Source organism: Lagopus leucura, unplaced genomic scaffold (assembly GCF_019238085.1).
Source record: "Lagopus leucura isolate 7727_CA_CO unplaced genomic scaffold, USGS_WTPT01 Super-Scaffold_100022, whole genome shotgun sequence".
NCBI lineage: Eukaryota > Metazoa > Chordata > Aves > Galliformes > Phasianidae > Lagopus > Lagopus leucura.
In genome coordinates, this window is record NW_024962275.1 from 8,671,431 (window position 1) to 8,685,347 (window position 13,917).

At 48.2% G+C, this 13,917-nt stretch overlaps 1 protein-coding gene across 1 annotated transcript in view; it reads right to left on the minus strand.

The window, feature by feature from the left end:
• PNPLA7 (patatin like phospholipase domain containing 7) overlaps window positions 1-13,917 on the minus strand; it is a 118,543-nt gene that overhangs the window by 26,697 nt on the left and 77,929 nt on the right. The window contains exon 27 of the mRNA XM_042878729.1: window positions 5,234-5,390. Coding sequence (XP_042734663.1) covers window positions 5,234-5,390 — 157 coding nt within the window. The remainder of the gene's footprint in view (window positions 1-5,233; window positions 5,391-13,917) is intronic.

The window sequence follows — 13,917 nt, forward strand, 5'->3', positions numbered from 1 at the left end:
TGCCAGTGTAAAAACATTTTAAACTACAACAGCAGGAATCCAGAATTTCATGTCGCCCCTCTTCAGGGTTGGGCTGCACGCTGTCAGTGAAACAAGCGATGGAATGCACAAAACAAGTAAGTTAAGAGACAAGGGAACGTTACTCACACAAACAGTGAGAGAGAGATTCATCCCAAGGGCAGAAGGAGATAAAGAGGAAGCTCAGATTTAAAGGTGAACTATTAAAAAATTTAAAGAGATAATAAATCCAAATGGAGCATTTTGAAGCCATAGCCAGCTGGGAGGGCAGCAAAGGAGACAGGAGGAAAGGGAATGAGTTGCAGGTGAGATGCTCTGATGCTGTGACATTACTGTGCCACCTGCACAACCATTAGCTGGCAAAAAGCTGCAGGCAGCTGCAGGACGGGTTAACAACACCTTTCAAAGTGATTGGTTCTGGATTTTGTGTGCAACCCAGGATCTGAATTTCCCAAATGATGATGCTTCGTTTGGGGTTAATTTCAGCACCCCAGGTAATACAATCCAAATGGTAAAGATGAGCTGTCACAGCTATAGGTATGTGGAAAACAGATTCCTCCTGCTCCTCTTACTACAACAAATCTAAGATTTAACAACAACAGAAAAGCAACTTATATTTCTGCTTTTTATCAGCAGTCTGGAACATAGAATTCCACCTGAAAGGCAATCACAGAGGGAATGATGGTCAGCTGAGAAAGGGAAAAGCAGTCTGTCCTGATTTAGATTTTGCAAGCAGACAAACCCAGTGAGTAAAACCTTCACCACCAGTCGATAACACTTAAGATGCTGTTAAAAAGCAACAAACCCCCGTGGGGCCCAGGCTCTCCTCCAGCCCCTCCTGCACACAGCCAGCGCACGTCCTCTAACTTTTCAGCCCTGTTTAAAGGACAAAATGTGCTCATTTATTTACATAAAATGTATAACTAAGTTCTTATCTCTTCAGGGTTCTCTGTGCACATGAGGTTGCTTTAGCCTCTGGTACATTTTGTTGTGATGAATCAGGACTACGCCTCAGAAACCAACACTCCCTTCACCTTTTTTTGACCCCTCTGGCCAGGAGGTATCTTTCCCATAATATTCTGCCTGCTCTTCCTGCCAACTGAGCTCAGCGTTTGCCTCCTCATCTAACGCTCTGCCTTTGTTTGCATGGACCCATCCTTGTAGCTGCTGTTGTGCAGAGGAAGAACTGGCACACAAAGTAAATCAGGGTAGCAGGCAAAGGAATTCACAAAAGACAAATAAAAACCACCCAATGTTTGGGTTGGAGGCGCCCTCACAGCCCCCAGCCCCACCCTGGTGCCTCTGAAGGGAATCCCTTCCTTCTTCCACATCATCTGCACACTGCTGAGGATGCCTTCGATCCCACTGCCTGTGCCACTGATCAAGATGCTGCAGAGCACCAGTCCCAAGGTGGACCCCAGGGGGACCCTGCTGCACCCCCTCCTCATGCTTCACCCTGACTCCCAGCAGCAGCCCCACGCCAAATCCGCCCCATGTGGTGCTGCATCCATCCCCTCCCAGCTATGCATACTGCCTTCAACCTGGCCTGCATCCCTCCTTCCCGTGCCACCTGCTAGAGGAACAGCTCCAGGGCTGGGCTGGCCACAAAGCAGCATGGCAAAAGGTTAAAAAAAAAAGTGATTAAATTGGGCCAGATCACCTCACTGTACAGTTGCAACCTCAGGAAGCCCAGCTTACATCAATGTGAGCTGTCGTGCAAGCACAGCCTCAGCCCACAGACAGCAAACGGCTGCGGGATCCTACCCAGCAATTCTTAACACTGTTCTCATTGCTGGAAGCTTTTAACTGCAGATTCCTATAATCCTGTTCCTTTCCACAACAGAATATTCCATTCTTTATGAAATATGAATACGTTGAAATATCCTCCTGTAAAAAAAAAATAAATAAATCCCCAGCACTCTGTTAACATGAAAGCTTTGTCTGCCTGTTTGTTTAGTTTTAGTCCTGCTGCTTAAAAGAAGAGACAGAAGGAAAACAGAGGCACTATACAGCAACCAACCTGACTGCTGCTTCTCAGCCCCCTCTGTGACAGCACAAATAAAGTCATTTCTTTGCTGCTTCATTAGGTGCAGAAAACACGTCTGGTTAAAAAATCCCCTTCTCTCAGCCCCAAAGTGCAGTACTACAGATCTGCCCATTTCTAAAAATACCAGGGAAGAGAAATGACTGCAGGACAAATACCAGCATTTGTTTTGATGGTGTAAAAAAAAAAGAAGAAAGCCAACGAGAGTTATCTAATCCATCACAACAGAGACATCTCAAATCCCCCCCTGGGCTGCGGCCTCTCTGCCGTGAGGTTTGACACACACAGAGCCCAGCAATAACCACCAGCAAAAGCTCGCAGGCTGCACAGCACAGAAGCAGCACTGGAGCAGCACGCAGTGCTGGGGTCCCTCCTCAAAGCCCCCCTGCAGAGCAGCACTGCTGCCTGGGATGCTGCTCTGGAGGAACAGAGCCAGGACTGCAGCACTGGGAGTGATCTGCTCAGCTGCCACTAAGGGAAGCAGCCCCTTCTCTGCCTGCTCATTTCTGGATCTTGTGTGTGTGCTCTGCAGATCTGCCCTGCTCCTGTAGGGTGCTGGGGACAGCAGTCGCTCTCCTCACTTAACCTACAGCTGCTGCATCACAATGCAATCGGGAATAATTCCCCCTGTACTCTGCTCTTGTGAGGCCCCATCTGCAGCACTGCGTCCAGATTTGGAGCCCCTAGTACAAGAAAGACAGGGTGCTGTTGGAGAGAGTCCAGAGGAGCCACAAAGATGAGCAGGGGGCTGCAGCACCTCCACTACAAAGACAGGCTGAGGGAGCTGGGCTTGTTCAGCATGGAGAAGAGAAGCTGCGGGGTGACCTGAGTGCAGCCTGCAGTGCCTAAAGGGAGCCTACAGACAGGAGGGGAATCAACTCTTTGAAAGGGGAGATAACAGCAGGACAAGGGGAAATGGTTTGAAGTTGAGGGAGGGAAGATTGAGGTTGGATGTCAGGGGAAAGTTCTGTGCTGTGAGAGTGGTGAGGAGCTGGAACAGCTGCCCAGAGAGGCTCTGATGCCCCGTCCATCCCTGGAGGTGTTCAAGGCCAGGTTGGATGGGGCCCTGGGCAGCCTGGGCTGCTCTGAAATGTGGAGGTTGGTGGCCCTGCGTGTGGCAGGGGGTTGGAGCTTCGTGATCCTTGAGGTCCCTTCCAACCCTGGCCATTCTGTGATTCTGTGAATAACTCACAAAAGCCACTGGCAAAAAATAACAATACATATATATTTAATACCTCAAACTACCTTGTAAATGAGCTGTGATCTGAGCTCGGGGAGGGGGGCTGCACTGCTTTCTTCACTGTAACACACGAACACTTTCCTGGCTGGAGCTCAGAGCAGGCTGCCAGCAGGGAGAAGGCTTCCAGCAGAGCGGGCTGTTCTGTTCTCAAGCCCTTCTGTAATTTCTGGTTTAAACACAGACCTGACAGCACAATCATACAAACCTGAACGAAATCCATTCTTCATTAATAACGTGAAATACTTGCTCTAACAGAGGACATTAACCTTAAAACAGGTTTCAAGGGACAAACACCTGAACGGCCGGAACGCATCGCTGGGCCAAAGCCTGTCCTTCCCTTTGCAAACCTTCTTTCAGCTTTGCAATTTGTTTTGAAGTCCATCAATAGCAGAAATTTCTTCATTTCACCATTTCTGGTAAAAGCAAATGTGATCACAGCCAAGGCCAGCAAGTGCTGGAGCTGCAATAATGGAAGTGCCACAGAAGCCCATGGCTGAGGTGCCCACACAGCAGCACTGCCTCCCCACACACAGGCCAGACCTGGCACGCCAGGCAAGCTGATCATCCCTTGGACAAGTGCATGGAGGAAAATTCCAGCACTCCGACCTGACCATTAAACATAAGGGCAGCTGAGAGAAGGCAGTGAGCCACAGACTGCTGGAGGCAGGGAGAGTCATTGCAGGGCGATCTCACTGCTGCTCTGAAGCTCAGGAAATAAAGACCACAAGGTTAAATGCTCTGAAACGATTCAGCACCACTGGTTTGAATATCCTTAATCTCAAGCCTCCTCCGCATCGCGCAGCCTTCTGATTGCAGCAAACTGCTCTGTGTCACAGTTGATGTTTCAGGCACTTCCCAGCACAGGCAGCTCTGCAGCACAGCACACGAGCTGCACTCCCCCAGTGACAGAGGTGAACTGCCCAGCTCCCACGGCCACCCTCCCACTGGCACTGCACAAACATGCACAGTTCCCAGTGCAGTTCTGCAGTGCCACAGAGCAGCTAGCTTACAAGGTACGTGGTGTCTTACAGCTGTACAGCAATTCTGCTTCACTCCATAGCTTGGAAGGTACCTAGAAGAGGCAAACAGTACTGATGCACAAGCAATGCCTTCTTGTTCAGCCTAAAACTCAAGATTCAAGCAGACCCAGAGCTCAATGCGATTTAAGAATTGCCTTTCAAAAAGGAAACCAACATTAAAATCTGATTTTCATATAAATAATGCAAAATCTGAACAGTACTGTAACTAGCAAACTTCAGAAACAATGCTAGATGTTCACTACTCAAATTCAACCAGTGCAACCTGGTGCTAGTATCCTCTTTCCCCAACATCCCACGATGAATTCACTCACAGATGTCACTGTTTCAAAGAACCTCCCAAACCTTCATTTAACAACGAATATATGGCTTTGTCTGTAATAAGTATTAACTTCAAGCAGTTCTCCTGCAGCAGAGCATCACCACTCCAGAACTCTAAGGCTACAACATGAATCACACGTTTTGCATTTAGTGAAGAGAAGGATTACCTCTGTCAATCAGTTCCACTGAAAAATGACAGCATGTGAGAACGAAAGAGAGAAAATTATACAAAAGAAAAAACATTTGTTGAAAGTTGGAAACAGATTCCAGCACATCAAATAAATACAAAACAGAAATCAGTGCATGCTGACACGCTTGAACAATATCGTTCTGCATTCGTATCTTAGCGGGGAGGTTGCACAGAGCAAAACCAAGTATGTGGATGCTGCTCTCCTCAAGGAACTCCTGGGGCTGCAGCACAACAGGGAGCAACCTTTGGACTTCACTCTCTCCCTGCCAGGCCTTTGGGCACGCAGATGCAGACGGCTGCACTGCCTCGGATGGCTGCTGCCTACCAATGCTCGTGTTTAAGCTCTCATCTGAGAAGGGAAATGCAACATTTGGAGTTCTCACCATGGCCCACTGCCTGGCTTTGATCCTCATCTGATTGTAGCTGCGTTCTTCTGCGTACAGAGCACTCATGAAGGCACCGATGGACGTTCCTCCAATCATATCCACGGGGATGCCAGCTTCAATCAGCGCCCTGATAACCCCGACCTGGGAGCATCCCCTGTACCAAGAACAAAAAGAGACATTATCAGACAAACAGCCATTGAGAAACCATGGACACATAAACGTTGCCTTCTAAAGGAGTTGAATGTACACCAGCTGAACTGCCATTCCACTGCTAAACAAGAGCCAAATACAGAAAAAGCAGAATGGCAGCAGAAGGCTTCAAAAAAGTCTCCCTGATTTCAGTGTGAAGGACAGCGACACGGGAACAACAACCATGGGGGGAAGAGTCTGCATGGCTTCAAGGGAGAGCATCCAACATCCACCAGCGTTGTTCTCGAGCACTCAGGGATGGGTGCATTCCAGAGACCTTTGGGAAAGAAGAATCACTGGAAGAATCAAGAACCTCAGCCAGACTGTGACGATGGGATGGCACAGCACATGGACTCATCATGAATTTGAAGATGGAAAGCAGAGCAAACGGAGACAAGCTGTTATCAGAAAGAAGCAATTTCATTCAGCACACACACAAGGGGCAGATGAGGAGGCAGTGTTTGAGGATGATACCAATTCCCTTGGGACAGTAAACCTAAAATCCTCCTTGATGTCAACAGAGGCAGAAGGATCTTAGAGCAACGATGGAGCCTGGTGATAGAACAGATGAACTTCGATAGGATAAGAAGTAAAAATAGCAAAGCATCTCCAAGCAGGGAGACACGGGGCTACCTGGTAAGGTCACTGCATGGAAAGGCTGGCGTTAAGGGAAGGATTTATACACAGACACATAACACAAACTGGGGAACCCGCTGTGCCCACATGCCAAAGGAGTCAAATCACAAATGGGTTTAAATGCAGACTGCACAGATCGGAGCCATGGGGCTGTCAGCAACTAAGCATAGAAAGTCTCGGTGCTTGTGCAGGTAAAGCCAACACGTCAGCTCACTCAGCTCACCTGCATGGACTCTTTGCAGCCTCAGCCACACAGCTGCACAAACTTCCTTTCCCCACCTTCATCCCATTTTTCCGCTCCCCCGCAGCTCGCTCTATTTCCGTCCTTTTTCCCTTTGCTGTTTACATCCCACAGATACTTGCTAACAGCTGCCAAGTCCACTGTAGGTGTCATTTGGCCAAGCTATGCCGAACACGTTCTTTCCATCCAAAATAAATCCCCTTCAGCTGCTGAAAAGCTTTGAGGCAAGTTCTCAGTTGTACCGGTGTAAATGACTTCAGTGACAGATCTGCACTGGTGTAAAGCAGGAGCTGAGAGTAACTCAACTTGTTTTCCTCTCTGAATTCTCCTGCTGCTTTCCTATTGTTTCTTCTCATAGGTTGGAAGTGACCTCAGCTCCAACCCCTGCTGTGGGCTGGCTGCCCCCCATCAGTTCAGGCTGCCCAGGATCCCACCCGACCCGGCCTCGAATGCCTCCAGGGATGGGGGATATTCTGATACTGACACTATGCTGAGGAGCAGCCCTTATGCCACCAAACCTGCTTCTGGAGAGTGCCTGCATCGCATGGATTCATTTCCACACATTCATTACTACAAAGCATTTCCTGCTCAGAGCGTGATTTTAAGCTGGCCAGGACTAGCTTCACCATGGATTGCCTCCCTTGAACCTTTCCCAAAATAGGATCTCCTCATCTACACATTCACGCATTCAGAAAATGAGGAGTTTGATGTGATCACACTGGGTTTGGTTTTATTTCACTGTATGGATGCCCTTGAATGAGTCACAAAAGATTACTGCTGCTTATATTGGCAAATATCATCTCCCCGCCTTGTATGGGCAAAGTCCCTGGGGAGATTTTCACCTCCCAGCCAAGCGTGCAACAGTTCCTCATCTCCAAAACATGGACTGGTTTCAATGCACTGACCAATAAGACAGAAATGAAAGCACTGAAAGGGATCTCTTACTGACTTGTCCTGGTTATTGGCTTTGGGTTTATTTAGCTTATCACTTAGTTTATCACTGCAGCCTTTCAGTACCTGAAGGTAGCTACAGGCAGGAGGAGGACCAATTTTTTACACAGTCTGATAGGGAAAGGACAAAGGGGAATGGCTTTAAGCTAACAGAGGGGAGATTTAGGTGAGATGTTAGGAAGAAATTTTTAACTCAGAGGGCCATGAGGCAGTGGAATGGGCTGCCCTTAGGCAGGGCAATTGGAACTGGATGATCCTTCAAGGTCCCTCCAACCAAAGCCATTCTATGACTCTATGACTGCTTACACAAGGTTGCAAAGCTGGTTCCTTCAGCTCCAGCATCCTGAACAGCTTTAAGATGAAACATGCTCGTGTAAACTCAGACACTTCAGAAAAGTGAGCACATTTGAACCCACTCCGTTTCTCTGCGTACCTCCAGCCTGCTGAAAGATGACTTCCTAAACGTTTCTCCCCCTCATTGCTCCTTTAGGCCACCACTTCAACAACAACAACACTACACACAACTCTGCACCAACCTGTCACAGTTGGAGCCTTTCTTGTCCTCTTCTCCCCAGCTTACAGCACCCACAAACACAGGCACACTGCCATAGGAAGCAGCATTCCTGGACAGGAGCCGTGCCAGGCTGCACACAGCCCTCTTAGTGACATCCCACCACTGCCTCACACACAGCCACAGCAACTGGAGAAGGAAGGAAATTCAGGAGCTACATCCCTGCTAACAGCCTGGGTACTGGGCAGAAGAAACAAGGATCGGGTGCTTCTTGTAATAGCAGGCACAATTTCACAGGGGATTTGTCCTGTTTCAGGGCGACATGTGAAGATGCAAGTGTTTGGCACACGCAGTACAGAGGAAGGTTGCTTGTGGTGATGCTGTACGGATGCAGCAACGCCAGAGCACAAAAAGGAATAGAGAAAGGGGCTGGGAAATCTCTGGACAGGAGCCCAGCATCTTGGGAATGGAGATCAGAAGGAAGAGTGGAGTCCAGCTGGAAATGGGGAGGGAGATCAGATGGGGAAATGTATGCTGTGCTGCTGCCTGGTGCTGGGGTTAAGGACAAGGACTCCTGGCACCAAAGACGAATGACCTAAAGACGACTTTCAAATAACATGCAACAGAACCCAAAGAATTGCCTAGCACTCCAGAAAAGCTCAATCTATATATAAACAAAAACTCTTTTCTGTCATGTGTCACTCCAGACAGGCTTGGCTAGCTCGTGCCCTTCACTGAGAGCAGAAATGGCAACCACCAGCTCAAGGAGGAACTGAAACAGGACCCTGCTCTGCTGTCACTGCCATTACTGCCCTGCAACCTCACCTGAGCAAGGCAAATTAGGGACTGCTCTCTGCATCCATTCTCCTCTTCTGCCACTTACTGCACTACTAGCCAGACTCATCCTAAATGTGCTTAAGAAGCCTCCAAAAGGTGTCCCATACTTCCTAAATCCCAAGCACCCCTTTTTCTTTCCGGTTAATAATTACAAATAAACGATCACAAAGCAAGGAGAGAATCTGGGGGCTGAAGACATGCTCTGTTGAACAAGGCAAGGCAATCAGAGCACAGTCCTTCTGGCAGGAGCTCTTGCAGCAAAATAGCTGCTCCTGAAACAAGCCCCTGCTTTCATCTCCTGGGGAGATGCTGCTGGCATGTAACTCTGCTGCATGGAGGCCAGAGCTCAACTGATAAAAGAAAAATTCTTTCAAGAGCAGTGATGTGCCTGCTCTGTGTCTGCTGCCAGAGCTCCCATTAGATACAACCCACTGACAAAGGCAGCAAAGGCAGCAGGACATTTCAGAGCACGCTGTCTGTAGGAATACAAGCTGTTCTCCACGCTCAGGTCAGGGAGCTGAAGAAAATACGATCAGTTCTTAACAGAGATGGTGCACCAATATTCCTTCTCACCAACAACACGTAACGTAGTTCCATGACCACGCAGAACTCTCATTTTCTGGGCACGACTGTGGTGAAGCTGCAGAAGTGATCGCGCTGCCCTGACCTGCACTGCAGGTACAGACAGGAGAGCAAGCAGCTCAGGTCTCACAGGGCTTCCACTCCAGTCTGAGAAACAAAGCAAGTCTTCTGCATGGTGGAGGAGCACCACCTCCAATACGGCCCCTTTAATCTTCTGCAGTGCAACACCACAAACAAACAAGGCTTGGCAATCTAAGCATGAGTTGACCTTTCCAGCAGCACTATGTCCTAGCTTCCCCAACCATCAGGCTGCCCAGCATCAAGCACTTGCCTGCAGAATCACAGTGCTTTCAGCTCAAAGCGGTGACAGAAACCACAGCACTGCACTCCTGTTGAGCTCCTCACATGCTTCCCAGGAAGTTTCCTTTGAGGATAACATTTAAGAATGAAGTCCCACTTCTAAGCTGACTCGAGGGAAATAAGTCTCATTACCTGGTCCTCATCCCCACACAATCCCTTGCAGCAGCCGCCCCACAGGAAGCTTTTGCAACCACCTCCTCATGGTGAAATTCCAATTTCTTCTGCTCCCAACCTTGCTCCCCCCTGTACACTAACTTCAGACCAAACTTCAGACAGAATTTCAGAACGATGCACTTGGCAATGCACGAGATGCATCATCCCTCAAGAGACTGAAGCAGAGCCTCTTAAGAGCAATCACTCCGCAGTTCATTACACAAGCATCTGCAAACAGAAGGCCTGAAGCCTCCAGTTCATGACCACATCTCATGAGATTTTCTTAGCTAAGGCAAATACTCATCTCACTGCTTTATTTTTAGGAGTTGGGCTTTGTTTGTTCAAACACTGCACTCCAGGGCTGATATGGATCAGGCTCAAATTAGGAATCCAAATGTAAGTTACCATCTTTGTTTCCAAGGAAGACCCTAGACTCCTTATCATCCCCCATCAGACTGTAGGAAATAGCACCAACAGAACACCCAGGTGTAATTTTATCTTTAAGGATAAAGACTTGAAATTCCTCACTGCTATTTCAGCTCCCAGCCATCCCCCTGGAACCACATCTGCTCTTTGAACGACTCTGGGAATCCGGGCACCTCACCGCACGGCTGACACCGGAATCTGGTTTTCATGTTTTGGTCTGGCTCACTCAGATCGGATCCTCTGCACACCGCAGGAGTACAGACACAGGGCACAAGGCCACTCCTCCAGCACTGACAGGCTCTAAAGCCCCAGCCATCTATCTGAGCTTGAAAGAGGGATACGACAAAGAAGAATCACAGCTCTGAGATACAGACATCTAGCTAGGAGGACGCAAACATACTGCAGGTTATCAGAGAGCTTCCCTTCCACCAAACGCACCCCGTGGCCTGAAGGGGAGCAGGAGCTGCGTGCCGACAAATGCACAGGCCGTGGGGATTAACCCGGAGTCTCTAACTTCCTGCCCCTGCAAATACCAGAAGGCTGAGGTTGGGCTCAGTATACAAAGGGATTACTTTGAAGAAAGGGAACTAGGGGAAGGATATCTCAAGCATTCAGCTCTTTTCCTGACATGAAGCACAGTCAGCCTCTTTCAGATCATTCTGACACTTCTCTACCATGGAAATCTTGCTTCATAATCATTACTGGTCGCTAACAGACTGAAAAGGCTGCAAATACCTCAGTTTCATTCCTTGGTTTAAAAGAAGAAGGGAAGCATTTTTCAGAGCTCTTTTATATTTCAGTTTCATTTAGCAGTGGCACCACAATGGATTTCCTGGGGACTCTTGGGCTCCTTGCAGCCAAACCATGCAAGGGTGCCCTCAAACCTCAGCAGCCCTGGGGAACACACGGACTTTGGTTCTGTAAGCAGACATCACACACAGGATTACCAACAGCCTGGTTGCTCCTAAACCACTGGAAAAAAGAGTTAAGTTAATCATAATAACTGGGTTGGATGTCGGGTTTCAAGCAAATTCCCCAGACACATTCAGCTCACTGCTAAATGCACATTCAGGGAGCAGAACACCCTTTTAAAGCCCCCCAGATTTCATAGTGATAACGGTTTAATCTTCTACAAATACTCCAGAGCATTTCATAGAGGTTGACCTGTGCTGATGCTGAAGCTGAGATGCAGCAGCCTTGTTTTACAGCACACCACAAGCACTTCAGGCATTTGCCCAGGCCTAACTTGGGTCAGGAGCTGAGCAAAGCAGAGCAAATCCCTGTTCCATGCTGCAGCGACTGCCCTCCATGGCTGCAGTAATTCACAGCACCATGAGCACCAGATGCTGTTGGTGCTTTTTGGAGTCATCCTAACCAAGGTCAGAAAGAAGAACAGATGATTTTATCATCAGCAATTTTGTTTCATAGCCTCATTCAGAACAATTCTTTTCATCAGGATATATTATTTTAATATTTCCAACAGTGGGAATAGCATTTTTATATATTTCTCAAGCTGTTGGCCCTCCGTTTACTGTGAATTCTAAAAACTGTTTAATGGATGACAAATGCAGGGCATGCCTGCAGTTAGAAAGCACTGAGTGCAACCCCAAGCACTGACATCAATAATCTCTTTGCAAAAGGCAGTGCAGTCCCAAAGCACACTGCGTGATCCAGGGGGAATTACTCCAAAGCTGAGCAGTGCCTGTTGATGACAAATAAGGACATGGCCCAGCATGGGAGCAGCAGTTGGCAAAGTATTTCTTCTTTCCCTCTTTCTTTTTTTAATAGCTCCTTTGAGAGAGGATTTGCAATTGAATCCTGGGAGAGGAAAAGAAAAGCAGATATAAGGCAAACAAGCAGGAATGATAGCAGGATGAAAGGATGCAAAGAACACGTTAATCTCCGGGCTTGGGTATGTCTGAACAGGAAACATGCTTATAGACTAACAAAGAAAAGAGAAAGGATGAGGGGACCTACATAGGAATGGAAGCTTGGAGGAGACATTATTAATCAAGTTAAGATGAACAGTACTTCTATTCTGCAACAGGAGGACATGATAATATCAGAACATTCGGGTTCCTTCAATCCCTGTGTGCTTCATACCCAGGGATGCTCCTCTAGTCTCCATTTCTGTAATGTTTTGAACCCAGCAAAGGCTCTGAAAAGTATTTCCTGTATTCTGACACATATGATGAATGCTGGGAGCCAAGGAAATGCCTGGGGGATTTTCCTTCGTCCCTCTGTAACCACTACATTGAACATGTTAGGATCCCATAGAGGAAAGCACCCTCTGTGCTCTCTGCAACTGTGTTTTCAGCACACATCTCTGGAGACAGCTTCTGAACTCAGGCAGTAAATCCTTCCCCTCTGCCTCCCATCACTCCCCAGGCACACATTCACCATCTGGGTGCTCGTGGTCAGGAAGGACTCTTCAAAAAGACAACTCCAGCTCCTGCCTTCTACCTGAGGCACAGACATCAATCTCGTGAGCTCACATCTCCAGTTCCAGTGCTGCACTCTGCAGTGTTGGTATTAAAGAATTTCCACACACATATTCCTTTCACTGACCCCACACTAAGGAGCCTCCTATCATCAGCCTTAGCTGAGGAATAAGAATTAATCTTCCTTAACTGCTGGAACTGCATCCAAAGCACCTGCACCATAAAACTTGATGCAGTCTCCCCTGGAGACTCTGTTCCCATCTGAAACTGAACGTCATTAATAACCACACTGCTGCCATCGCCTGCACCAGGTTGAAGAAGTCACTGAGTGCTGTCTGCATTTTGTAAGCACACCGCCCAACCCTAAGGACTGCACTTCACTATACATACATCACCTCCAACTCCAGGCTTCCCCCATCACAGCAGACATTTCAGCACATCCTGAAGGCTGGGATGTACCTAACAGCTCCACCACTGCTTTGCACTCAGAAGCCTTCTATTATGCCCAACAAGGCCCACCAAGCTTGGGAACTAACTGACAACACTTCTATCTGCTTTTGTGGGCTATGGAGCAAAATACAGCAGTCCACAGAATCACAGAATGGCCAGGGTTGGAAGGGACCTCAAGAATCACGAAGCTCCAACCCCCTGCCACATGCAGGGACATCAACCTCCCCATTTAATACCAGCCTAGGCTGCCCAGGGCCCCATCCAACCTGGCCTTGAACACCTCCAGGGATGGACGGGGCATCACAGCCTCTCTGAGCAGCAGACCCCTGTTGCTAAAGGGCTTGCACAGTTCTGAGTGAATCAGAGTTGCACCCAAACGTGAGGAATGCAGAGATAGTAAAGCCTCCTGGTTTTATTCTTCGCAGAGTCTGGGATCTTGGAATCAGGCACTGAGGGTACAGAAGGAAAATGTGGTTTCCTCAGAGCAAAACGACGATGAGATTTGCCTCTCGGGCACTCTCTCTGGCTTTGGATAACTGGCTAAAGTCCCTGAATCAGAAGACAAACCCAACTCTATGGAGCACAGAGACCCAAGCGAGGCTCAGCACCAAGCAGCCACCAGGCAGCACCCAGCCTCCAAAAGCACAGAGTCTGGGCACTCAGTGCCTTGGGGACACAGAGAAGCAGATGAGGAAGAAGCAGGTTCAGACACGAGCAAGTCCGTAACAAGGAAGGCATAACATGCTTCTCCTAGGCTGCTTTTATCCTCCTTTTCCAGAGGACCAGTGCTGAAAATAAAGAAGGCAGAAAGAAATTGATTAAGTAGGCCAACTGCCCAAAATGAAAAGGCAGCAATTAGTCAAACCCTAAGAGCTGACGAGAGCAAGCAGTGGGATGGGGGGGG